At 43.8% G+C, this 27,558-nt stretch overlaps 2 protein-coding genes across 6 annotated transcripts in view; one reads left to right on the forward strand and one right to left on the reverse strand.

Moving 5' to 3' along the window:
* Positions 1-5,632: 5,632 nt before the first annotated feature.
* LOC111954286 (nuclear receptor coactivator 7) lies at positions 5,633-23,186 on the reverse strand. 4 transcript variants are annotated; one of them, XM_023973897.2, is made up of 17 exons: positions 23,111-23,186; positions 19,534-19,679; positions 18,112-18,275; positions 14,005-14,075; positions 13,617-13,724; positions 13,429-13,530; positions 13,209-13,334; positions 12,936-13,120; positions 12,304-12,458; positions 11,532-12,125; positions 11,289-11,451; positions 11,021-11,171; positions 10,673-10,801; positions 10,409-10,561; positions 10,229-10,324; positions 7,986-8,059; positions 5,633-6,314 (listed from the first exon to the last, which is right to left on the reverse strand). In XM_023973897.2, exons 2-17 carry the CDS (start codon positions 19,569-19,571, stop codon positions 6,179-6,181), a joined length of 2,445 nt encoding a protein of 814 aa, XP_023829665.1. In that variant the 5' UTR covers positions 19,572-19,679; positions 23,111-23,186; the 3' UTR covers positions 5,633-6,178. The 4 variants fall into 4 exon arrangements, with proteins under 4 accessions (XP_023829665.1, XP_023829666.1, XP_070292062.1 ...); XM_023973898.2 differs by having other exon boundaries at positions 19,534-19,675; positions 23,111-23,164; XM_070435961.1 differs by lacking the exon at positions 23,111-23,186 and adding an exon at positions 22,524-22,710 and having other exon boundaries at positions 12,304-12,425; positions 19,534-19,675.
* Positions 23,187-26,044: 2,858 nt separating this feature from the next.
* Positions 26,045-27,558, forward strand: part of LOC111954004 (disheveled-associated activator of morphogenesis 1) — a 118,241-nt gene continuing 116,727 nt past the window's right edge. For both annotated transcript variants that reach the window (XM_023973482.2, XM_023973486.2), the window contains exon 1: positions 26,045-26,164. The gene's annotated coding sequence lies outside the window, so the exon portion shown is untranslated. The remainder of the gene's footprint in view (positions 26,165-27,558) is intronic.

A 27,558-nucleotide genomic window follows, 5' to 3' on the forward strand; every position in this document is an offset into this window, starting at 1 on the left:
CGCTGCACATTGACACTTGACAGTAGGGGAATGACATATAGTACGTTTTGCGAATTCGTAACATATTGTACATTTTGAAAATTCGTAACATATAATAGTATTTGTAATTCGTGACATATACGAAATGAGGATGCACATCCACAAATTAATACTACGAAACCTCTCATACTATTATATTAAATGGAGAGTCTCAGATTTATGTACAGAATAATACGCAAGGCTCTGAGACCAGGGGGGTTTTGCCAACGAGCTTAATGTATTCCAAAACACTGGTGGTAACCAATGATACTAATAATTTAGTTAAAAAACAATGTCCCCCATTGCAACCTGGTCTAAGAGAATTTTGTATTATTCTTTACGTAAAGCTGAGGTAATATTTAGTATGATGTTACATTTCATATGGTATGTATTCATTTGTGCATGTCCATCACCCATTTCGTAAATGTTACAAATTACAATTTATGTTATATGTTTTACGAATAAGCAAAACGTACAGTGTGTTATAGATTTTCAAAACGAATGATATGTTACAAATTCTAGCTAGGTTAGCTAGACTAGGGGTTAAGTTTAGGAGTAAGGTTAAAGGGTTAAGTTTAGGGTTAGGTGAAGGGTTAAGGTTAGGGTTAGCTAACATGCTAAGTAGTTTCTGGTAGCTAAAAAGTAGTAAGTAGTTGAAAAGTTGCTAAAATGCTAAAGTTGTCCATGATGAAATTCAAACTTACAACCTTTTGAGTTGCTAGACATTGGTGTTATACTCCCACCCATCCAACCACCCTTATTTCATCTTTGCCTTAAGACAGATGGTTACTCATGTAACCATATCAAATATACAGTGGTCAGAAAAAGTTTGTGACCCCTTTGGAATTACCTAGATTTCTGCATAAATTAGTCATCAAATTTGATCTGATATTCATCTAAGTCACAACAATAGACACACAGTGTGCTTAAACTAATAACACACAAATTATTGTATTTTTCTTGTCTATATTGAATACATAATTTAAACATTCACAGTGTAGGTTGGAAAAAGTACTTCCCCAAAAGCTAATTGGAGTCAGGAGTCAGCTAACCTGGAGTCCAATCAATGAAACGAGATTGGAGATGTTGGTTAGAGCTGCCTTGCCCTTTAAAAAACACTCACAACATTTGAGTTTGCCATTCACAAGAAGTATTGCCTAATGTGAACCATGCCTCGAACAAAAGAGATCTCAGAAGACCTAAGGTTACAAATTGTTGACTTGCATAAAGCTGGAAAGGGTTACACAAATATCTCCAAAAGCCTTGACATTCATCAGTCCATGGTAAGACACATTGTCTATAAATGGAGAAAGTTCAGCACTGTTGCTACTCTCCCTAGGAGTGGCGGTCCTGCAAAGACAACTGCAAGAGCACAGCGCAGAATGCTCAATGAGATTAAGAAGAATCCTAGTGTCAGCTAAAGACTTACAGAAATCTCTGGAACATGCTAACATCTCTGTTGACGAGTCTACGATACGTAAAACACTAAACAAGAATGGTGTTCATGGGAGGACACCACGGAAGAAGCCACTGCTGTCCAAAAAAACCATTGCTGCACGTCTGAAGTTTGCAAAAGTGCACCTGGATGTTCCACAGCGGTACTGGCAAAATATTCTGTGGACAGATGAAACTACATTTGAGTTGTTTGGAAGGAACACACAACACTGTGTGGAGAAAAAAAGGCACAGCAAACCAACATCAAAACCTCATCCCAACTGTAAAGTATGGTGGAGGGAGTATCATGGTTTGGGGCTGCTTAGCTGCCTCAGGGCCTGGACAGCTTGCCATCATCGACAGAAAAATGTATTTCCAAGTTTATCAAGACATTTTGCTGGAGAATGTTAGGCTATCTGTCCGCCAATTGAAGCTAAACAGAAGTTGGGTGATGCAACAGGACAACGACCCAAAACTCAGAAGTAAATCAACAACATAATGGCTTCAACAGAAGAAAATACCCCTTCTGGTGGGCCAGACAGAGTCCTGATCTCAAACCGATTGAGATGCTGTGGCATGACCTCAAGAGAGCAGTTCACACCAGACATCCCAAGAATATTACTGAACTGAAACAGTTTTGTAAAGAGGAATGGCCCAAAATTCCTCCTGACCGTTGTGCAGGTCTGATCCGCAACTACAGAAAACGTTTAGATGAGGTTATTGCTGCCAAAGGAGGGTCAACCAGTTATTAAATCCAAGGGTTCACATACTTTTCCCACCCCGCACTGTGAATGTTTACACGGTGTGTTCAATAAAGACATGAAAATGTATAATTGTTTGTGTGTTATTAGTTTAAACAGACTGTGTTACTCTATTTTTGTGACCTAGATGAAGATCAGATGAAATTTGATGACCAATTTATGCAGAAATCCAGGCATTTCCAAAGGGTTCACATACTTTTTCTTGCCACTGTACATATCATACTAAATGGAGTCTCGGATTTACGTACAGAATAATATGAAATGCTCTGAGACCAGGTTAACCTCTGGTATGTTCTATTGAGAACAGTCTGGGACTCGTTGATTCCTTCTCAAATATATTTTACTTAAATTAGACGTAATTAACTGGAATAGACTGGTCTCAAATATAACTACGTTACACAGAACCACGGCGGACCCATTGTAAAATTAGGCTTTTCTCCATATTGAAACGGGTCCAAGTGAAACATGCCTATCTCTGCCCACTCGAGCGTGGTTTACGAAGTCTTCTTGGAAATAAATAATCTTATCTTCACATTCCAACGGATCGAGTTCTCACCAGGCCGTCCTGGATCCATGGCAGAGTCCTCTTTCCTGCTGTGCTGACTATGTTTGTCTGCTTTGTATAGCTCCCGTATCTTATGATAGTTTATGCAGTATTGCCCTGTTTATAAGAACTATAGTGTAGTAGTTAATGAAAAGTTGTGGCAAGTCGAGTCCCAGACAACCCCTGGGCTTAAAAGGTGTCTTTTGTCATACGTTTTCCCATCTGGTGTAAGGAAATAACCCAGCTCAACAGACATCAAATCAAATGTTATTTGTCACATGCACCGATTACAACAGCTGTAGACCTTAGGGGGGATGCTTACTTAACCAACAATGCAGTTAAGAAAAAAACAAGTATTAAGAAAGTATTTGCTAAATATACTGAAGTAAACAAAGAAAATAGAAAAATACCAAATAATTAAAGAGCAACGATAAAATAACAGTAACGAGGCTATATACAGGGGGTACCGGTACAGAGTCATTGTGCGGGGGCACAGGTTAGGCGAGGTAATATGTACATGTAGGTAGAAGTAAAATGACTATGCGTAGATAGAGATAATAGTTAAAGAGTAGCAAAAGTGTAAAAATGGGGGGGGGGGTCAATGTAAATAGTCCAGGTAGCCATTTGGTTAGCAGTTCAGGAGTCTTATGGCTTTGGGGTAGAAGTTGTTAAGAAGCCTTTTGGACCTAGACTTGCATTCCAGTACCACTTGCCGTGTAGTAGCAGAGAGAACAGTCTATGACTAGGGTGGCTGGAGTCTTTGGCAATTTTTTGAGCCTTCCTCTGCCTGGTATAGAGGTCTTGGATGGCAGGAAGCTTGGCCCGGTTATGTACTGTTCCATACGCACTACCCTCAATAGTGCTTTGCGGTCGGTGGCAGAGCAGTTGCCATACCAGGCGGTGATGCAACCAGTCAGGATGCCCTCGATGGTGCAGCTGTAGAACTTTGAGGATCTGAGGACCCATGCCCAATCTTTTCAGTCTCCTGAGGGGGGAATAGGTATTGTGCCCTCTTCAAGACGGTCTTGGTGTGTTTGGATCATGACAGTTCGTTGGTGATGTGGACACCAAGAAACTTGAAGCTCTCAACCTGCTCCACTACAGCCCCGTCGATGAGAATGGTGGCGTGCTCGGCCCTCCTTTCCTTGTAGTCCACGATCTGTCTTGATCACGGAGATGGTTATCCTGGCACCACTGCCAGGTCTCTGACCTCCTCCCTATAGGCTGTCTCATCTGCAAACTTAATGCTGAGGTTGGTCGTGCTTAGCCATGCAGTCATGGGTGAACGGGGAATATAGGACTGAGCACGCACCCCTGAGGGGCCCCCGTGTTGAGGATCAGCGTGGCAGATGTGTTGTTGCTTACCCTTACCACCTGGGGGCAGCTCGCCAGGAAGTCCAGGATCCAGTTGCAGAGGGAGGTGTTTAGTCCCAGGGTCCTTAGCTTAGTGATGAGCTTTGAGGGCACTATGGTGTTGAACGCTGAGCTGTAGTCAATGAATAGCATTCTCAAGCATCTACACCTGCTAGATGTTGAGCAATTTTATAAAGCCTAAACTATTTTGAAACATTGTCAGCTTTACCTATAGGCACATTTACTATGTAGCCTACCTAAAAGGAAAAAAGCAAACCGTGGAAAAGTAAGCAAGAGGATATGGGGGGAAAGGTCTCAGGCTGGAATCGTATTATGTTTATTATTTCGTTTTAAACATAACAATAAATATCATCAGTGATACTCACCTATAATATGACAGTTTTGGATTCACAGGAAATAACACTTTGGGAACATTCACAGTGAGAACACTCAACATCTATTACACAGAAACAAACAAAGCCACGCCTATAAGGATTTGTGAATAGTAGGATGCAGAAAGGGGAATGTCATATTTAAGCAGTATTGTCTGTATTACAGTTACAGTATTTTCTGTATATCATGCAGTAGGTCTAGTCAGCTCATGGTAACTTGAGACAGAAACAAACACTCCATTTATCAACATTGGTCTGGAAAACAGTGGTATAAGATCTCAACAGAACACGTTAAGAAAAAAACAACAAATGGTATATCCCTTTCTTTCCCGAAATTTCAGTAGTCACCGGTCCTTCCCTTATGTCGTGGCAGAAAATGACAATAGTGACAGGTTTATACACAAACAAATGATTGATGTTAATTCCACAGACCAGACCAATCAACTTGGAGTTAGTAAGTAACCGTCTTACTTCCCTTGGCTCATGTGTTCTAATGAACAGTTGAGTAGACTAAACTCACTCTGCAGTAACTCACTCTACTTACAGAAACACACCTTAAAACAAAGAGAAGGTACAGTTGGTCAAAGATGTGACAGACTAATACTGCCTTGAGATTCTTCAATCTATTTAGTGCTTGGATGTATACACCTTGTGGCCGATCACAGGACTTACCTAAAAACAACAGAAAACAAACCAACACATTCACCAAAAAAAATACAATTCTGTAACAAAGTGATACTATTTCAAAAATCATACATTCTTTGTACAAATAAATCATAAGAAATTATAAAATGTGATGAGAAACAAACAAAACAGATACAAAAGTAAAATAAAACGACATTTGGTCATTGCAAAAACCCCTTTATGTTCCATTCTTAGTTGACAGTTGTTTTGGAAAGAGAGACATGGAATGCTCTGAAATGCAATGTAACATTCTCATTAAGTCTATTTAGGACTGGAGACATGAAAACAAGAACCTTCAGTCAAGGTAAGCCTCTTCTTTGTAAACAATTACTCCTATATTTAAAGTGGTTTTGGGGCAGATGTGTTTTGGAAGAGAAATTAGTCACAAAATGCCTACCTAAAACATCTAACTTTTCACCTTTCTCCTCTTTTCACCTAAGTTTTTTCCCCTGACATGTTACGAACTTATCAACAAGAATATTCTGATTTGCTGCGTTTGTAGAGAATTGATGGTTGTGTTTACTCACCTGTAACCAGATACCTTGTTCCTTTTTGATGTGCATTGCACCCACTAGCCACATCCCTAACACAACAATCTCACTGCCTATGTTTTGATATTGTGTTTGAAATGAACTCATGACTGATTCCGTTAGCTAGGACAATTGCAGGACAACCGCCTCTTTGATCCTCCAGGAACATGTCGCTCTTCTCCAAGTGGGTAGAAGTTTTGAGTTCTGAAGGCAGGCTGCATGCTGGGATAGCTGTGGGTGGCATGGGAGGTATAAGGCAGCCAATAGAGTAATAGGGAAATACACCAGCCACAGCTTCTCACACCTCTGCCACCCTCAGGACAAACCCCATCAAACCAGCTGTCATAAACCATGACAAATTATCAGCTTCCCATTCTGGTAGAGTAAGGGGTGGGCGTTGAAGCCAGATCCTGTTCTCCCCCCGGGTGGGTTTTGGAGGGGACTGGAGGAGGTGGAGGGAGGCTACTCGAAGGCCCAGACCTCCACACTGTGGATGATGAAGTCCTTCTGGGTAGAGAGGGGCTGGTTGTGGAAAGTGGCACAGGTGGAGGTGGTGCCGTGATACAGGTCAGCATCCAGCCACAGCCCTATCTGACCTCTAGATGGAGGGAAGGAGAAAGAGACAGAGAAAAGTCAGACAAACTCATAACTACAAGTTGACTTCAACAGAAAGAGAGAGCGGGTCACGCAAAGATCGTCTCACATTGCTCAACCACATACAGTACCTTCAGAACATATCCACACCCCTTGACTTTTTCCAGCTGTTACAGCCAGAATAGAAACATGATTAAATTGAGATTGTGTCACTGCCCTACACACACACACACACACAATAACCCATACTTTCAAAGTGGAATTATGTTTTTGAAATTTGACAAATTAATTAAAAGAAAAGCTAAAATGTCTTGAGTCAACTCCTTTATTATGGCAAGCCTAAATAAGTTCAGGAGTAAAAATGTGCTTAACAAGTTGCATGGACTCACCCTGTGTTTAACATGATTTTTGAATGACTACCTCATCTCTGTAGCCATATACAGTTAATTGTAAGGTCCCTCAATAGAACATGAATTTCAAGCACAGATTCAACCACAAAGTCCAGGGAGGTTTTTCAATGCCTCGCAATGAAGGGCACCTATTGTTAGATAGGTAAAAACATAAATAAAGCAGGCATTGAATATCCGTTTGAGCATGGTGAAGTTATTAATTACAATTTGGATAGTGTATCAATACACCAAGTCACTTCAAGGATACAAACGTCCTTCCTAACTCAGTTTCTGTAGAGGAAGGAAACCACTCAGTGATTTCTCCATGAGGCCAATGGTGACTTTAAAACAGTTAGAGTTTATTGGCTGTGATAAGAGAAAATTGAGGATGGATCAACAAAATTGTACTTACTCCACAAAGCTAACCTACATGACAGAGTGAAAAGGAAGCCTGTAGAGAATACAACATATTCCAAAAGGTGCATCCTGTTTGCAATATGGCACTAAAGTAAAACTGAAAAAAATGTGTCAAAGAAATTCACTTTATGTCCTGAATGCAAGGTGTTGTGATATGTTTGGGGAAAATCCAACACTGAGTACCACAATTCATATTTTCAGGAATGGTGGTGGCTGCATCATGTTATGGGTATGTGTGTCATCGGCAAGGACAGGGGAGTTTTTTAGTATAAAAAGAAACAGAATAGCGCTACGCACAGGAAAATCCTAGAGGAAAACCTGGTTCAATCTGCTTTCCAACAGGCACGGAGACAAATTCACCTTCCTTGCAGGACAATAAACTAAAAGAAGGCAAAATAAACACCAGAGTTGCTTACCAATGTGGCACTGAATGTTCCTGAGTGGCCTAGTTAGTTTTGACTTACACTCTATGGCAAGACTTAAATGGCTGACTAGGAATGATCAACAACCAACTTGATACAGCTTGAAGATTTTTTTGAAAGAATGTGCAAATATTGTACAATCCAGGTGTGCAAAGCTCCTAGAGACTTACCCCAAAATACTGTGCTGTACTCGCTGCCAAAGATGATTCTAACATGTATTGACTCAGGGGTGTAAATACTTATGTAGATTTTATATTTCACTTTCAATACATTTGCTAACATTTCTAAAAACATGTTTTCACTTTGTCATTATGGAGTATTATGTGTAGATGGGTGAGAAGAAAGTGATGTTAGATCCATTTTGAATACAGGCTGTAACACAAAATGTGGAATAAGTCAAGGGGTATGAATACTTTCTGAAGGGACTGTATATTCAAATACACTCACCCTCCTCCTCCCATCTGAAGAGAATCTATGTTGCCTTTCACAAAGTAGGAGTTCTCCCCAGTCCAGCGGTAAACCTGAGCAAAGGAAAAGTAACCCACATCAAGTCAGGCAGCGAAGCAATGCCAGAGGGTCATATGAATTGTAAAACATACACCACCGTTCAAAAGTTAGAAATGTCCTTGTTAAAAAAAAAAAAAAAAAAAAAAAGTGAATTAAAATAACATCAATTGATCAGAAATACAGCGTAGGCATTGTTAATGTTGTAAATGACTATTGCAGCTGGAAACAGCTGATTTAAAAAATATATATTTTTTAAAATTATAATAATTTACCCCCTTTTCCTCCAATTTCGTGGTATCCAATTGTTAGTAGTTACTGTCTTGTCGCTACAACTCCCGTACGGGCTCGGGAGAGACGAAGGTCGAGAGCCATGCGTCCTCCGAAACACAACCCAACTAAGCCACACTGCTTCTTAACACAGCGCGCATCCAACCCGGAAGCCAGCCGCACCAATGTGTCGGAGGAAACACCGTACACCTAGCGACCTGGTCAGCGTGCACTGCGCCCGGCCCGCCACAGGAGTCGCTAGTGCGCGATGAGACAAGGATATCCCTACCGGCCAAACCCTCCCTAACCCGGACGACGCTAGGCCAATTGTGCGTCGCCCCATGGACCTCCCGGTTGCAGCCGGCTGCGACAGAGCCTGGGCTCGAACCCAGAGTCTCTGGTGGCACAGCTAGCACTGCGATGCAGTGCCTTAGACCACTGCGCCACCCGGGAGGCCTGAAACGGCTGATTTTTAATGGAATATCTACATAGGCGTACAGAAGTCTATTATCAGCAACCATCACTCTTGCGTTCCAAAAGGCACCTTGTGTTAGCTAATCCAAGTTTATCCCATTTGCAATTATGTTAGCACAGCTGAAAACTGTTGTACTGATTAAAGAAGCAATAAAACTGTCCTTCTTTAGACTAGTTGAGTATCTGGAGCATCAGCATTTGTAGGTTCGATTACAGGCTCAAAATGGCCAGAAACAAAGTACTTTCTTCTGAAACTCGTCAGTCTATTCTTGTTCTGAGAAATGAAGGCTAGTGATAAATTGCCAAGAAACTGAAGATCTCGTACAACGCTGTGTCTACTCCCTTCACAGAGCAGCGCAAACTGGCTCTAACCAGAATAGAAAGAGTGGGAGGCCCCAGTGCACAACTGAGCAAGAGGACAAGTACATTAGAGTGTCTAGTTACAGAAACAGACGCCTCACAAGTCCTCAACTGGCAACTTCATTAAATAGTACCCGCAAAACACCAGTCTCAACGTCAACAGTGAAGAGGCGACTCCGGGATGCTGGCCTTCTAAGCAGTTGCAAAGAAAAAGACATATCTCAGACTGGCCAATAAAAAGAAAAGATTAAGATGGGCAAAAGAACACAGAGTCTGGACAGAGGAAGATTGGAAAAAAGTGTTATGGACAGACAAATCTAATTTTGAGGTGTTCGGATCACATTCGCGAGACAGAAAAAATGAAAAGATGCTGGAGGAGTGTTTGACACCATCTGTCAAGCATGGTGGAGGCAATGTGATGGTCTGGGCGTGCTTTGGTAGTGGTAAAGTGGGAGATTTGTACAGGGTAAAAGGGATCTTGAAGGAAGGCTATCACTCCATTTTGCAACGCCATGCCATACACTGGACAGCGCTTAATTGGAGCCAATTTCCTCCTACAACAGGACAATGACCCAAAGCACAGCTCCAAACTATGCAAGAACTATTTAGGGAAGAAGCAGTCAGCTGGTATTCTGTCTATAATGGAAGGGTAAGCACAGTCACCGGATCCATCTCCGTCTCAATCCTATTGAGCTGTTGTGGGAGCAGCTTGACCGTATGGTACGCAAGAAGCGTCCATCAAGCCAATCCAACTTGTGGGAGGTGCTTCAGGAAGCATGCATGGGGTGAAATCTCTTCAGATTACCTCAACAAATTGACAACTAGAATGCCAAAGGTCTGCAAGGCTGTAATTGATGCAAATGGAGGATTCGTTGACCAAAGCAAAGTTTGAAAGACACAATTAAACTAAAATCATTATTTATAATCTTTTCACTGTCTTTACTATATTTCCTATTCATTTTGTAACTCATTTCATGTATGTTTTCATGGAAAACAAGGACATTTCTAAGTGACCCCAAACTTTTGAACGCTAGTGTAGGTATGTGGATTCAACACAGAGTATAAATGAGATGATGTCTGACCTTGATTTCAGGGCAGAAACTGAAGAGGAAGGTCTCTCCCGTGCCATAGCAGTGCTCACTTACTCTGAAGGGATGGGTGGAGTATCCCCCAAACAACTGGGGGGGAGGGGGGGGATAAAGAGAGCGAATAAATCTCAAGAGCCCAATACAAATTGAGCATCATGTTCAGTGTGTGAGTACCTGGTTGTTCATGTCTTTGATGACCAGTAGCACAGGGCTGTCAACCTCTAATAAGCTCCTGTACAGGGTCTTTAGGCTGGTCCCGTGTTCCACCGTACTGTAAGCCAGTCGCCATGGATACCCCTGCACCCGCGCTGGCAGCCGACAAGCAAGCTGTGGGGAGACAGAGACACGTGATTCAGTGTGTAAATGTGTATTTCGGAGTTTGTGCGCAGGTTTTCTTGATTGAAAGTGTTTTGTGTGTCATGGCATTTGTGTGTTTACCTTCTCTATGTGTGTGTCCTGTAGCAGAGCGCTGGGATCACTGAGCATGGGCAATAGATCCCCAAAAGGCTCCTCCCCCTCATAGCTGCCAAAACTCTGCCTGCGCTTCGCCTCGTTGATGGTGATGATCTACGAACACAACCATGTACGGTCAGACACCTCAACCGTACAGTCAAAACATACTAAACTCAATGCATGCGTCAAAACATTGAACACAGCTTGGTCCAAACACAAAAAAAAACACACATACAACCACAAAGTCACAAAACACTTCACCACAATGCGAATATACAACACCACAGTCCAAAACAATACTCTCATCTGAGCGGTCATGCTGTGTGAACGCACCTCCCAGCTGCGAGAAGACTTGGGGTCACTGAAGAAATTATCGATCATGTTGAGCTCGTCCTTCTCCACGACCACGAAGCCCTGCTCCCTGGCCTCCTTACCGTACACGTCAGGAGACCACTGGACAAAGAACGCATACAGGTGGTCCACCCTGAAACACACCACACACACATTTATGTTTCAGAACATTCAACATTTATAGCATTCTGAATACACCCCAGTTCTCAAAGAGGTTCTGACTGACTGTTCTCATTCGTTGACCTCTCACCTCTCCTGGGGCACAGCAAACCAGTACTCTGTCTGCTTTCCTCGCGTCTGGGCGGGGCTGGATGTCCGGCCAATGATGAAGGACTTCCTCATGGGCTTGCCCACCTTGAAGCAAAGGAACATGGGCGGGGTCTTACTCTTCTCCTCTGTGGAGAGCAGCATGTCTGCAGAGAGAGAGAGAGAGAAATGTAATATTGAAACAATGCAATACAAGAAACCGCACAAACCGCTTGTGAACACTCACTTTGGATGGGCGCCTGCATCCTCTCCAGCAGCCAAGACTTCACCTCCGCCTTGTTGCTCCTCTTTCGCTTCTCTTCCTCACTCAGCTGCTCCTCTGCAGGGCTGGGTTCCTGAGAACTACATTTCCCCGAAGCCGCAGCGGTCTCACTCAAGCTCAGCTTCCTATTTTGGTCCATTGCTGATTCTAATTGGTCGCTAACACTGTTCACCAGTTGCCCTGAAGAGATCCCATCTTTGGCATCTTTAGCAGGCTTCTCCTTCAACAGTTCACCGTCTTTCTCAGTCTCTGAAAGGACAGGCAGTGATTGGGTCGTTTCCTCGATGGAGCTGTTCTGTACCAGTCCTTCGTCCTCCTCCTCTCCTCTCTGCGAGGTCAGTGGGACTGGGTCAGAGAGGGACTGGTCCTGGGACTCCACCCGTTTAGGGGAACTAGATCTTGGGAGCTCTCCCCGCTGATCCTGGCTGGTAGCACTGGCAGGTGGTCTGGATCCACTCATTGGTTCCTCAGCACTCCCGTTCAAGGGAAGCTCCAGCTCTGTGAAACCCTCGTCTGATGGAGACTGGTCTGCTGGCTCACACTCTGCCCTCTCTATGACTGGGATATAAGAAACCATGAGGTATTACAAAAATAACCACATTGATCTAAACAATGCTTAAATTATTATTCTGCATAAGCCATTTGGTTTTGATTTCTCTTAAACTACACATATAATGATTTTCTATGATTCATCCTGATCCAATGCAAGTCATTGTGCGTCATCTCTCAGTCATACCCGTCTCTGACAGGGCAGAGTCGATGTCGTCCAGGACGATGGGTCGTTTGGGATCCAGCGCCTCGTAGCGGCTGAAGGGGTTGAGGTCGCGCTCTGAGGGCAACTCCTCCCACTCTCCGGGCCTATACAGAGGACACAGATCCTGGGGTAGGTCTCTGTGCGGGCCAGGAGTCAGGGGGCACCACACGCACATCACAACGGAGGATGGGAAAATTTAAACAAATCATATATGAACAAAATGAAACTCAAAAACAGAACACAAATAAAAGAGAATTCAAAAAAGGCAAAATAATAATACTAACTGAACAACAACGAACCAGTACAAAATGAAAACAGATAAACTAAAGAAAAAAAAAATGAATGGAGAGTCATGTCTGCCCCTACAATCTGGTACAGGAAACCCTACAGCATGAGCTCGGCCAATCAGTTAACATTTTCACCTCCGAAGGAGAAGAAAGAAAGAACACGGGAGAGTGCAGAAAGAGGTAGAAAGACAGAATGCGACACTTGACAAATAAGTAGGAAAAGCAAGGTTAAGATAAGATCAAGAAAGGGGGAAAAGGGTTTAAATAGGGAGTGAAAGATTAATTGACAGTGCGAAAGAGTCTCAGGATGCCAGGGTGGGTCCTTACGACGGCAACGCGTCCTTCAGCTTCATGCGGGAGATGTCGTTGTAGAGGGCCACAGACACCACCTCCTCCATTGGGCAGATCAGGCCGTACTCCTCACAGCCGTGCTCAATCACCAGGGGGTCCGACTTGTGAGGGTCAAACATGATGTTGTTGGGCGTCACGATCATCACCCCTCCCACCACACCCTGGGAGACAATAAAAGACATGAGTTTGAATCTCTGTTGCTGTGGTGGTTGTTTTCATTTCAAAATGGCCTCCGGCGTGGCCACTCACCATTCCGTCAGTGAAGTACTTGCAGCTCATCTTGATGAACTTGACAATGGCGGGGTTCTCATCCTCGGACGGGGGAGAACGCTCACGTCGTAATGGTCTTACTGACCTGCCGCTGAAGTCTCCATCCTGTAACATTGCCAGGCAGCAGGGACGAGCACAGAACTAGGATCAAATTGATTACTTTAGTCTGGGTTGTTCTTATCAAGGATAACTGACTTACCTGTGACACCTTCTCTGATAGATCTTTGATGGAGGTGGGGTCAGAGGAACCCACAGACTGAGAGTCGGCTTCCGATTGGCCCACGTCAGGAACAAATAGCTTCTGCAAGGGTGACAGACAAGCTTGTTTGCCAATCAGAAAGCCAAGATTGACAGCAGGAAGTGGTGTGTTAAGTGCTGAAAGCTCACCTGTCCTGGATAGACACTGTGGGAAAAGAGGCGGTTGAGCTGCACCAATTTGTTGGGGGTGATGTTGAACTTTAGAGCAATGCTGTTTAGAGATTCTTGGGGTCCCACCTGCAACATGAAGTTACATCCTTGGTAAATGTTTATTACCAAAAGTATCAATCTATCCAAGCCAAAATGCAGCACGAAAGACTCAATTAGAAAGCAGAAACCTTGACTCCCTGAATAGCATGCAACCTTTTTGCTATATTATTTAATTACAAAAATAAAAACTTTAGGTTTATTGTCCACATTGCCTTCCTAAGTTAGAGTCTGAGTCAGAACTCCATGTGGGAGTTGTAGTGTCAGAGGGTGGAGGTAGTGAGGCATTACGGAGGCAGCCTGTACTCACAGTATACTCCACTGTCCCGGGGGGCCTCCTCTTCTCTTTCTTGGCCTGGCTGCTCATGTTGTTGCGGTCATCTGAAAGAGAGAGAAATAGGTCAGTGACACAGTATAGAGATGATAGCCTGAAAACAAAAAATAAATCATCGCTCCGTTCATTCAGAAACAAATGCATGTATACACAAACTAGCGCACACTGCTTTAAATAGAATAATATTAAAAGCATAACCCTAGCTCGCGAACACACACGGCTAGCTAGTATCCTAGTGAACTCTGTACGCTACAGTCATAGTCAGCACTTTTTATTGCCAGAGCCAGTTCATTAGAACACCCTCCCACTACTTCCACTTTCCTCTACTCCAGCTCCTCTATAGAAACTGGAGGAATGACTCAGCATTGTACAGCAGGCTATGAGGAGTCCAGCTGTGAGTCACTGTACATCCACACAGAATTTACCTCTGGTAAGAGCGGTCACTTACTCATTACAGTCTTTGTACTAACTAGTGACTGGTAGCTTTATCAGATGGAGAAAGTCATAATATAGATTTTAAAAAGTCGCTCTAAGTTAATGCAGTGTAGGCCTACATAGACTCCTTAGTCAGTGCATAACTAGGATGACTACCTTCTCGGATTTAATAACATGTTTGTATGGTCATTACGCAACATCCTCGGAATTAAAAAGGCTGCAGACTAGCAATGTATAGTGAGTGTATGGAGTAAGAAAGTAGCTTGCTTAATGTGTCAACTAAATGGCTCTGTCTCGCCAGAGAGGAGACTCATTGCTAGGCAACTCACAGACACAGGCTGCAGCAGTGGAGCAGAGGGAGAGACAGAGGAGCAGCACTCTGCAGCTAAGCTAGCAGTAGGAAACAAAATAGCTTCTCAGAATTTCACTACTGGTTTTCATATCAACTTTCTTCGTTGTCCAGAAGCCAAAAGGGACAATCGTAGTCATTAACCACCTGTCCTAGTTGTTGCATATTTAGATTTTCCCTCTAAGTTTATAACGAAGATCAGGGTTTTCTGTATAGAAAAGTTAACTTCTTCTTATTATTAGGGGCTGCCCATGTCCAAACAGTGAATAGAAAATAATTGTAGAGGTAAACATGAGACTAAAACCAGATATAAAGTATGTAGAAAATATAATGGACCTTTAAATAAGATGATTTTTGAGAATCAAATCAAAATAAAGGCTTGACAGTCAGTTACATCTAAAATGTAAAAAATGATGCATTTTGGAGTATTTTTATCATGGCATGGGGATCCCATTGATTGTGCTATAATGTCTGAATCACTCAGATAGCATGAGCCATGGCAAAATGTGTAGAATTACAGGAAATTAGCTTTAAAAACAGCGACATTTTGTCACTGCGGCCAACAGGAGGGCCTCTAAAATTTCTAATCAGCGACAGCACCAGTGGCCACGCCCCCCACACCATGACTGGATGTCCTTTGGGTGGTGGACCCAGAAAAAAACTACGGAAACGTTAATCTGTCACATGAAACGACTCACATTATGTGTCTTTGAGAACAGTGTATTCCCGCAAATACATTTCAAATCAAATTTTATTTGTCACTTCGTAAACAACAGGTGTGGACTAACAGTGAAATGCTTGCTTACGGGTCCTTCCCAACAATGCAGAGAGAAAGAAAATATAGAAATAATAGAAAAGTTAAACACATAAAAGTATTAAGACACACGCATTGATTAACAATAACATGGCTATTTACAAAGGGTGTCAGTACAGAGTCCATGTGCAGGGGTATGAGGTAGTTGAGGTAGATCGATATGTACTTATAAACTAGGAATAAAGTGACAGATTTTAGTAAACAGTAGCAGCAGCGTATGTGATGAGTCAAAAAATGTAGTGGAAAAGGGGGCATGAGGACTGCATATGTGGCCAGGTCAATAAATTGCAATGTCCGTACTCTGAGACCCCTAAGAAAGCGCTACAGGGAGACATTGTCCTCGCAGTGGTAGACCACGTGTAACACCACCTGCACAGGATCGGTACATCCGAACATCATACCTGCGGGACAGGTACAGGATGGCAACAACCACTGCCCGAGTTACACCAGGAACGCACAATCCCTCCATCAGTGCTCAGACTGTCCGCAATAGGCTGAGAGAGGCTAGACAGAGGACTTGTAGGGCAGGTCCTCACCAGACATCACCGGCAACAATGTCGCCTATGGACACAAACCCACTGTCGCTGGACCAGACAGGACAGGCAAAAAGTGCTCTTCACTGACGAGTCGCGGTTTTGTCTCACCAGGGGTGATGGTCGGATTCGCATTTATCGTCAAAGGAATAAGTGTTACACCGAGGCCTGAACTCTGGAGCAGGATCGATTTGGAGGTGGAGGGTCCGTCATGGTCTGGGGCGGTGTGTCACAACATCATCGGACTGAGTTTGTTGTCATTGCAGGCAATCTCAACGCTGTGCGTTACAGGGAAGACATCCTCCTCCCTCATGTGGTACCCTTCCTGCAGGCTCACCCTGACATGACCCTCCAGCATGACAATGCCACCAGCCATACTGCTCGTTCTGTGCGTGATTTCCTGCAAGACAGTAATGTCAGTGTTCTGCCATGGCCAGCGAAGAGCCCGGATCTCAATCCCATTGAGCACGTCTGGGATCGGAGGGTGAGGGCTAGGGCCATTCCCCCCAGAAATGTCTGGGAACTTGCAGGTGCCTTGGTAGAAGAGTGGGGTAACATCTCACAGCAAGAACTGGCAAATCTGGTGCAGTCCATGAGGAGGAGATGCACTGTAGTACTTAATGCAGCTGGTGGCCACACCAGATACTGACTGTTACTTTTGACCCCCCATATGTTCAGGGACACATTATTCCATTTCTGTTAGTCACATGTCTGTGGAACTTGCTCAGTTTATGTCTCAGTTGTTAAGTTTGCTGTAAATAAACACAGTTGACAGTGAGGACATTTCTTTTTTTGTTGTGTTTATATCCCTTTCAAAAGGCACTTATATCTTTTGTCTTGCCAATTCACCCTCTGAATGGCACACATACACAATCAATGTCTCAATTGTCTTAAGGCTTAAAAATCCTTCTTTAACCTGTCTCCCCTTCATCGACACTGATTGAAGTGGATTTAACAAGTGACATCAATAAGGGAACATAGCTTTTACCTGGATTCACCTGGTCAGTCTGTCATGGAAAGAGCTGGTGTCCTTAAAAAGGAAAAATCCACCATTCCTTTAAATGTGAGATTTTTTTTGTGAACAAATGTTTAATTTTCCCTTTATAATAAGGTTGGTAGCAACATGGAAAATCATTGTTGAAATCTGTTGCAGGTCAAGTCGATACGAAATCCACAATGCAATGATCTCGCTATGGGCTGGCGTGCTAGCAAACGTAGTTAAACACAACAACCAAAGACAATACCAGCATGTAGGTAGTTAGCTGTCCACAATCTCATGTTCAACCTGCAGATCGATGTGCCTCACAGAGTAGAGTCTGAATCCAATGAATGAACGTATAATGCCCCACCCAGCAGACTGTGGTCCAATCATGTGAACAGTCATGCACGGTCAAGTTAATCGTTACGCAATCCCTTCTCAAAGTCCGTGTATGTCAAGAAACGCACCTATTTTCCTCGAAAGTAGAGAATGTCACGATTCCAAAGCTATACGATATTACAGATAGCAAGTTAATTATCTCACATCTCAGAAAAGATTTGTAATGTTGTACTTATTGTTGATGAAATTTGTGTTAATGTTGGGTTTTTGAGCTAGCTTCCAATAAACTCCCATTTACGTCTTGTCCCAGAATCGCCCAGAATGCACCATGCGGCCCATTGGCAACGTTTTCCATGGACTGCGTGGTGCATTCTGTGCGATTCTGGGACAAGACGTGAATGGGAGTTTATTGGACTCGCGTCACTGTTCCAACATCTAGTGGAAAGCTTTCCCAGAAGAGTGGAGGCTGTTATAGCAGCAAAGGGGAAACCAACTCCATATTAATGCCCATGATTTTGGAATGAGATGTTCGACAAGAAGGTGTCCACACTTTTGGTCATGTAGTGCACTTCTGACCCTTTGTTAATGTGCCCCTGTGCCTATAGAAAGGTTGTGTGTGTGGTGTGTGTTTTACCTAAACCTTCAGGTGGGTTTGGTACTATCCTCTCCTGGGGGTCAGAAAAAGCAGGGAGGGATGGGCAGGAGATGACGGGCGTCTTTAAGGATGAATCCGACGGGTTCTGCTCAGCCATAGCCTTCTCTGATTGGCTCTGTTTGAGCTGTCTCCGTCTCTTCAACCTGAGGATATGGAGAGAGGGGTGGTCAATCTGTAGACTTCCAATCAGGCTTATGAACATTGGATTTCACTACTAATGAAAGTTTCCTGTTAGGTTGTGAAAAACTCAAAAACAGAAATCCAAAACGTCACTGTCTTTTGCTTGCTCACTTTCTCTGCTCCTCTGTCCTTTTTCCTGATTACTTATTGATAGGTCAGGCGGTGATGTCATGGCGTCTCCCACCCCCGCCTGCCTAGGTTCATTAACAGGGGAATCTGCAGCTAACTAAGCCAACATGGCAGCATGTAGCTCTAGAGTCGGATTGAAACGGATTGTAAACAAGGTCCTGGCTCAGTATAGAAAAAGCTGGAGAAAGAGTGGGGCAGGGAAATCAAAATTCAAGGAAAACAGATGCTGTACAAGCAAAGGACATGTGAAAATGGAGAAGCAGACGACTAAAGAGAGAGCTTGAAAGCGACAGAGTAATGGAGGAGCACTGGATCAATAGGTTTGGAGACAAGACAGACAGATACAGTTCTGGCCTTCAAATAGCCTCTCTTCCGTTACAAACACAGCAGCAGACCATACACACACATCTGGTAAACGTTTCTGGATTCCACCAACAAATTCCACACAGCACACTCCTGTTTCACACAGGGACATTAACAAGAGCGGAATGTAGAGATTTCCTTCGGCGTTTTACCTTTTTATCCCCCTCTTGCTTTCTCTCTATCCTGGTAGAAGAGGAATAGCTAGTCTGCCTGCGTACTCACTCAAGCCCAGCAAAACATAAACAACTCGTTCAAAAACAGCAGCAACCTCCTTATCCCAGGAGTAGAGAGCCAGGATCTCAAGCATACATCATCACTGCTGGATGTCTCATGCTTCAGCTACTTACAGGGATAGAAATCCAGTCGGCTACTCTACTGTGCGTGAGCATTGACGCATGACTCCATTGCATCAGTGCCAGTATCAGGTGTACCCAGTGCAGTGAGGGCCAGATGGCAACAGAGCATTACTCAGTGAACACAATGTCAGTCACAGTAAAAGTGGATAGTCACTCAATGCACCGTAACAAACAACGGCATAGTGGGACGTCAGTTAGTTGTGCTACAAAACATCCCGTCCTCCCTCAAATCGCTATGCATACAGGGAAGCAAAACTGTTGCCACATGCTGGTAACACTAACACCCACTTCACAGGCTCTCTAAAAACGCAACACTATAAACACTTTGGCATAGACCTAAAAGAGGCTATACACAGAAGAACCTTTCACTTACCTGGCAAAGTAGCCCGGCTTCCTGTCTCTCTTCTCCATCAGTGCGGTATCCTAAAGCTGCATGCACCCCAACACACACGCGCCGAGCCTGTGGGCACAACGTCCTAATGATCCCGCTCTTCTCCCTTTCCACAATCTTCCCACTTCCTTATCATGGGGGAGAAAAAAATAATTATTGAAGGGAATTAGCTAAATATCTGCATCGTCTGCTGTATGCAGCAACGCAGAAGTGTACCAAACAGCAAGCCAAAGACGCCAACCGAGCTGACTGAAGGTTAATGCCACAGCGTAGTCAGAGTGATGAAAGCATATCGAATGAGCATTAGTCATGCTGTTCAGCTGATACAATGTTTTTTTTTGTCACCTGCACAGGGTGCAGATAGTAGTTGCAGTCTACAGTGAAATACTACATATTTACAACAGTGACATGATAATGTCCATTGGGGTGTGGGCAGGGTAGATGTCTGTTGGGGGACGACGACGACTACTGGTGGCTATTCAGCAGCCTGATGGTCTGGGGGTACAAGCTATATGCCAGTCTGTTAGTTTTAGCCATGATGCTCCTATATTGCCTGCGGCTGAGTGATGGAAGCGGGGAGACCAGGCTGTGGCTCGGGTGGCTGAGGTACCTGATGATATTCTTAGCCTCCCTGCGACACCTGGTGCTGTAGGTGTCCTGGAGGGCAGGCAGTGCACCCAATGGTGCGTTGGGCTGAGCGTACCACCCTCTGTCGTGCCTTGCGGTCAGCGGCGGTGGAATTACCAAGCTGCGATGCAGCCCGACAGTATGTTTGATGATGCTCCCATAGAACACCGAGGGTCCTCGGGGACAGACCGAATTTCTTCAGAATCCTGAGGTTAAAGAGTCGCTATCGTGCCTTCTTGATCACGGGGTCTGTGTTGTTTGGATGTGTACACCAGGGTACTTTTTGACCGTCTCCACATTGATGGGGCGTGCCCAGCCTGGTTCCTCCTTTAGTCCACAATCAGCTCCTTTGTTTTGCTGATGTTGATGGAGAGGTTGTTTACCTGGCACCACACTGTCAGAGTGCCTACTTTCTCCCGGTAGGCAATCAGGCCTACTACTGTCGTGTCTTCAGTGAACTTGATGGAGCTGTGTGAGTCCACGCAGTAGTGGGTATACAGTGAGTACAGGAGGTGACTGAGGACACACCCTTGTGGGGCCCCATGTTGAGGATCAGTGTGGAGGAGGTAATGTTGTCTACCTTCACCACCTGGGGGCTCCCTGTCAGAAATGCCATGACCCAGTAGCATAGGGAGGTAAGTCCCAGGGCTGTAAGCTTTGGGGTGAGCTTAGAGAGCACTGTGGTATTGAAGGTCGAGCGGTAGTCGAACAGCATCCTCACATATGCATTCCTCTTGTCCAGGTGGGTGAGGGCAGTGTGCAGTGCAATGGGGATTGCGTAGTCCGTGGATCTGTTGGGCAGTAGGCAAATTGGAGGGTCAAGTGTGTCGGGGAGGGAGGTGGTGACCTACTCTGACTAGCCTGTTGAATAACTTCATTACATGAGAGCTACTGGTCGATAGTTATTCAGTTCAGTTACTTTCCCTTTCTTGGGCACAGGAATGATGGTGGACATCTTGAAGCAAGTGTGAATAACAGCCTGAGCTAGAGATTGAAAATGTCAGAAAACACAACAGCTAGTTGGTGTGCACATGTTCTGAGGCTAGGGATGTCGTCTGGGCCGGCAGCCTTGTGAGGGTTTACACAATTGATTGAATGACTTACATACGCCCTCCGTGGAGACCTTAAGCACGTAGCCTCGTGGTCCTCAGGGGCTCTCCTCTGCAGCTCAGTCATTTTGCACAAAGCGTGAGAAAAATAAGTTTTGCTCGTCCGGTAGGGAGGCAGGCGTTGGTGTCCACGACCTGACAGGGTTTATTTTTGTAATCCGTGATGTTTAGAAGCCATTGCCACATACACCTAGTATCCAAACCGCAAAATTTCTCCTCCATGTTGTACCTATATTTGTGTCTCGTAATCTTGATTTATCTGCATGGGTCATATTTGGACTGTTTGACCATACAATTGTCCCCGGTTACCTTGCCGGATTTATAAGCAGCATCTCTCTCCTTCAGTTTCTCATCAATCCACATTTTAAGTTTTGAAAGACACCATCGGTATCACATTATCTATGCATTTTTCCATGAATCCGGTGACTGACTCAGTAGCAGCACATCCTTTGGCTTTCTAAAGAAAATGTCCCTAGTCATTCTGCTCACAATTTGATTTAGCTACCAACCTTCAGTCTTTTCCAGTTGCATGTTACGGCCATCGTGGTTGCAATGATATTGTCTCATACGTTATCATGTTTTCCATGTTATCTGCTAATTTGCAAAGCATATTGCGTAGCTTATCAGTCTCAAATCCCAGTGTGTGTGAGTTTAATATTTGCCTTTTGATTAGTGGGTGGGTATGAATAGGTGATTATGGGTGCATATTATCCTGAACCACTGCAACAGCTCACAATGAAAAGCTTGGCAAACGGCTGTAGTAACCAATGTTTTATTATACACATTGGTAGTAACTCTGAGCAACTGCATTAGATCTCAAGGTGATACTGACTACTCTCTTCAAGACAGGGCATCTCCTTTAGCTAGCTAGTTAGGTACTTTTAAAAATACATAACGTTACATTTTTTATGATTGTAGCTAACATGTGCAGCAGAAATTAAACAGCCAACATTGAGCCTTTGATATTTGCAAACAAAATATATCTAGTCAGAAAACGTTAGCTAGCTAAACAGCAACACGAAAAAACTATAACAATCAACGTTAGCTCAAATGTTCCTTTCCGTTAACAGTTATCGTTTGCTAACTAAATTACTGTTGACGTAGTAGCTAGCTAACTTCGAATTAGAACTAGCTACGTTAATTTACTAGGTAGCTAGTCGGGATTGCTAGCTCATACATGCTAAAGCTAGCTTTAACAGCTAACTAACGTTAGCTATTTAAATTAACGTTACCCACCGTGTTTCTAGCTACATCCTTTGCTTTGGCTGCTTCGCTTGTTTCTGGTGCAGCAATACCGAGATTTCCCGATAATTATGTAACCTTATGCAACCGGAGTCTACTGACTGTCTGGATGGATGCTGCGTGAAACTGTGGAGAGGGAACACTTTTAGCTACGCAGAAGAGACAAGGTCCACACACAACTGACAGCTGAGCTGATGCTGGCTCAGCACGTTAACGGTAGCCTAGCTTCGTCAAAGATTACGTTGTCTGTGGCTGCGTAGGCACATTTATTAGCCAGTTTGTTTACGATCCGTGCTATCCGAGATCCTTGGGACGTCCCTACCCTAACGTACATTTACCATAACCATTTCAGCTACATTTCAACTTCAATGGCGGTAGGGACGTCCGAAGCCTCCCAGATAGCATTCAGTCGCGTGGTTATCCTTTGACAACCACATTAAAAATGAACCTGAGATACGATTTCCAAATAGTGGACATGCACGCATAAAACGTTTACATATATCATCCAATGATAGCTACGTGCAAACATGGATACATTTTCATACTTCGAACACAAATACAACCTGTCCAGTTTACCTTACCTCATTCCATGGCATTTTCAACCTTTTCCTGTTTACGAATGCACAGCGCCCTCTGGTGCTAGAATAATCACCTGAGGAACAAACGTAAATTAATCACATCACATTAAACATAACAATCTTCAGAACTGACTTTGTCTAAGAAACAAAATAACAATGGCTTTACAACGATTTTTAACAAACATGACGTGAGACATGCCAAAATGTAGCCCAAACTGTCGCCAGATGGCCCTATTATCCCTTTTACGTAATTTGTAATAATAGTGCCATGCCGTCTGGCGGCTGGTTAGGCTAGCCAAAATGGGTTTTTTCATAGAAAGCAACTAATTTATTTGAATGAAAACACACCACTATTGGATTTTTTTCCAACGTGGTTTAGTTAGAGCTTAGATGCATGTGATCCAACCGTACAATGTTGTGTTTTATTCAAATTTACACACAATGTCCACGGTTGGCGCCATCCACTGCCCTATCCCATCTGGACAAGAGGAATACATAGAGAAATATCATTGACTACAGCCTCAGCCTTCAACACTATAGTATCCTCCAAGCTCATCATTAAGCTTGGGCCCTGGGTCTGAACCCCGCCCTGTGAAACTGGGTCTTGGACTTCCTGCCCCCAGGTGCTGAAGGTAGGCAACAACACCTCCACTACGCTAATCCTCAACACATGGTCTCCACAAGAGTGTGTGCTCAGCCTCCTCCTATACTCTCTGTTCACCCATGACTGCGTGGCCACACATGTCTCCAACTCAATCATCAAGTTTGCAGATGACACAACAGTGGTAGGCCTGATTACCAACAACGATGAGACATCCTACAGGGAGGAGTTGAGGGCCCAGGTGGAGTGGTGCCAGGAAAATAACCTCTCTCTCAACGTCAACAAAACGCAGGAGTTGATCGTGGACTTCAGGAGACAGCAGAGGGAGCACGTCCCCATCCACATGGACGAGGCAGCAGTGGAGAAGGTGAAAAGCGTCAAGTTACTCAGTGTACACGTCACTGACAATCTGAAATGGTCCACCCACACAGACAGTGTGGTGGACAAGGCACAACAGCGCCTCTTCAACCTCAGAGAAGAAATTCAGCATTGCCCCAAAAACCCTCACTAACATCTACAGATGCACCATTGAGAGTATCCTGTTGGGCTGTATCACCGCCTGGTACGGCAACAGGACCGAACGCATCCGCAGGACTCTCCAGAGGGTGGTGCGGTCTGCTCAACACCTCACCGGGGGCACACTACCTGCCTTCCAGGACATCTACAGCACCTGGTATCACAGGAAGGCCAAGAAAATCATCAAGGACCTCAGCCACCCGAGCCACGGCCTGTTCACCCCGCTACCATCCAGAACACAAGGTCAGTACAGGTGCATCAAAGCTGGGACTGAGAGACTGAAAAACAGCTTCTATCTCAACGCCATCAGAATGGTAAATAGTCAACACTAGCCGGTACCCTGCCCTGAAATGTAATCACTGTCACTACCCGGGTACTCTACCATGCACCTTAGAGGCTGCTGTCCTATGTACATAGTAATGGAACACTGGTCACTTTAATAATGGAATACTAGTCACTTTAAATAATGTTTACATACTGTTTTACCCATTTCATATGTATATACTGTATATTCTAGTCAAGGCCTATCCTGTTTAACTATTGCTGTACATATGCTACGTATTCTTCAGATATGCTACATATTCTATACATATTGCCTATATATCCCAAGACACACACTCTGGAAGCCGACATTGCACGTCCTAATATTTCTATATTTCTGAATGCCATTATTGCACTTTTTTAGATTTGTGTATATTATTGTGTATTGCTAGATATAACTGCACTGTTGGAAGTAGAAACACAAGCATTTTGCTACAGCCGCAATAACATCTGCTAAATATGTGTATTCGACCAATAACATTTGATTTGAAAGACACTATTTGTGGAATAACCTAAAAGCTGTATGGCTAAAAGAGGCCATGTTGAATTTTTTAAAAATAAATAGAAGAAAGCTTATTGGATAATTATTTTATATCACAACCCAGCTCCCATAAGAGGTTCTTGTAGACAGATTGCATGATCAATATACAGTATTATGCAATGCATTATACATTTCTTGAAAATTGCAGGTTGTGAAACTATGAAATCAGTTGATTAGCTTGGTAATAAATTGACTTGAGATAGTAACCAAGTTCTACAACTACTTTGGTGTTGTTACTGACTTATAAACAAGAACATACTGTCACAATATTCAGACCAGATAGCCTAACATAAAAAAATATCGCTTTATTGATTATTATAATAGGCATTTTAGCCTAGGTATTTTGATAAACCTGGGGAAATGTATCAAAAGCCACAACAGAAAGATATAGCAGTGAGATGATTCGATTAACCTGTCTCGGGCGCCTGGGTACGCGTGTTTGCATTCGTTTTGTAACGGGGCTGCCTCCCGGGGTTGAGCCAGGTGCCCCGCTCAAAGCCCACGGCGAAGTCGGCTCAAACTATGCTGCCTTGTTGACAACATGGCCGAGTGGCGCAGATTACTGATCGATTTGAGAATGTTGCGACTCACCGTTTTTGCCCGTTCACGTCACGGGCCATAGACCGGTGCCCTGCTGCTCAGCATAATCGAATCCGCCCAGTGAAGCTCTTCAAGGGTAAATAATATCATGTTTTTGTAATACTCACGAGAAAAGGCTAGATGGTAGCATTGGCCAACTACAGTTCCCCGAAAACGTTTATCGCTATAAGCATGCACATTGGCTTTTTGATAATCGCAAAGGGGATGATGTCACTGGGACAATCTCTATTGATTCTCCTCGCGTCCTCTCTCCTCTCTTATCTCCTCGCCTGCTTCTCAAACCCGATTGGAGGATAAGGTCAGAAGGGCGGGACCTCTTTTTTTAATCCAATGGCTTTTAAGTAGGAGGCGAGGAGAATGCCTATACAATTGAGATTATCCTAAAAATACTGAGTCTACCGGTAGCTCAATATTAAACAGTATATTGTTTGCTGGGAGTACTTGTGGATATCATCAGAAAAATGTGCACCCACACGAGGTAAGAATGCTTTTGGTGCAGACTTTTAAGCGAGTTTCTTGAATACGCTCATCATCCGTGCAGAACCTTCGATAGGCCCCTTAGAAATTCTATTGTGCTGTTTGTCTTGCAGAAAGATGCAGTGACACCGGCTAGAATGATTAGAGACTAACGTTACTGAATTTAGGACGCATTTCATTCTGTTGATGTGTAATGTGGTTACATCCTGCGTATTTTTAGGTGCTGTGTTAACTTTTTCTATACTCTTATTTCCCCAACTTGTATACCTAGTGTTGTAGTTCGACGCTCACGAGAGCCTCTGTGATCAATTGTTTATTATCAACAGTTTCGATGTCGTTCGAGTTGGCAAAGCCTGTCAGTAATTTGCAAGTGCTGTTTGCATCTCATGTATGATAAACACCCACGTAGGCTAGCCTACTCAATTGGTTTACGAGCTGTAACGGGCTAATTTGATGCTCCATTAGCCGTTACAGGTTAGGTACTGTTTGGCGTAGCAGAGGAGACTGGTACATACCGGTAGTTAGTCCGGGTAGCTATTGGTTAATAACTATCTGCATTGACCCTTTTTAGCGTTAACTCTGACTCATCACATACGCTGCTGCTACTGTTTAGTATCTATCCTGTTGTCTAGTCACTTGCTTTCGGAAAGTATTCAGACCCCTTGACTTTTTCCACATTTTGTTACGTTACAGCCTTGTTCTAAAATTGATTTAAAATAATAATAATCCTCAGCAATCTACACACAATACCCCAAAATGACAAAGCAGAAAAAAACTGAAATACCTTACTTACATAAGTATTTGCTATGGGACTCGAAATGGAGCTCAGCTGCTTCTTGTTTCCATTGATCATCCTTGAGATGTTTCTACAACTTGATTGGAGTCCACCTGTGGTACATTCAATTGATTGGACATTGACTTGGAAAGGCACACACCTGTCTATATAAGGTCCCGCAGTTGACAGTGCATGTCAGAGCAAAAAAACAAACAGCCATGAGGTCAAAGGGATTGTCCGTAGAGCTCTGAGACAGGACTGTGTCGAGGCACAGATCTGGGAAAGGGTACTAAAACGTGTCTGCAGCATTGAAGGTCCCCAAGAACATTGGCCTCCATTCTTAAATTGAAGAAGTTTGGAACCACCAAGACTCTTCCTAGAGCTGGCCAAACTGGGCAATCGGGGGAGAAGGGCCTTGGTCAGGGAGGTCACTCTGAAATGGTCACTCTGACAGAGCTCCAGAGTTCCTCTGTGGAGATGGTTGTCCTTCTGGAAGTTTCTCCCATCTCTGCAGCACGCCACCAATCAGGCCGTTACGGTAGAGTGGTGAGACGGGAGCCACTCCTCAGTAAAAGGCACATGACAGCCTGCTTGGAGTTTGCCAAAAGGCACCTAAAGAC

Source organism: Salvelinus sp. IW2-2015, linkage group LG28 (genome assembly GCF_002910315.2).
Source record: "Salvelinus sp. IW2-2015 linkage group LG28, ASM291031v2, whole genome shotgun sequence".
NCBI classification, from domain to species: Eukaryota; Metazoa; Chordata; class Actinopteri; order Salmoniformes; family Salmonidae; genus Salvelinus; species Salvelinus sp. IW2-2015.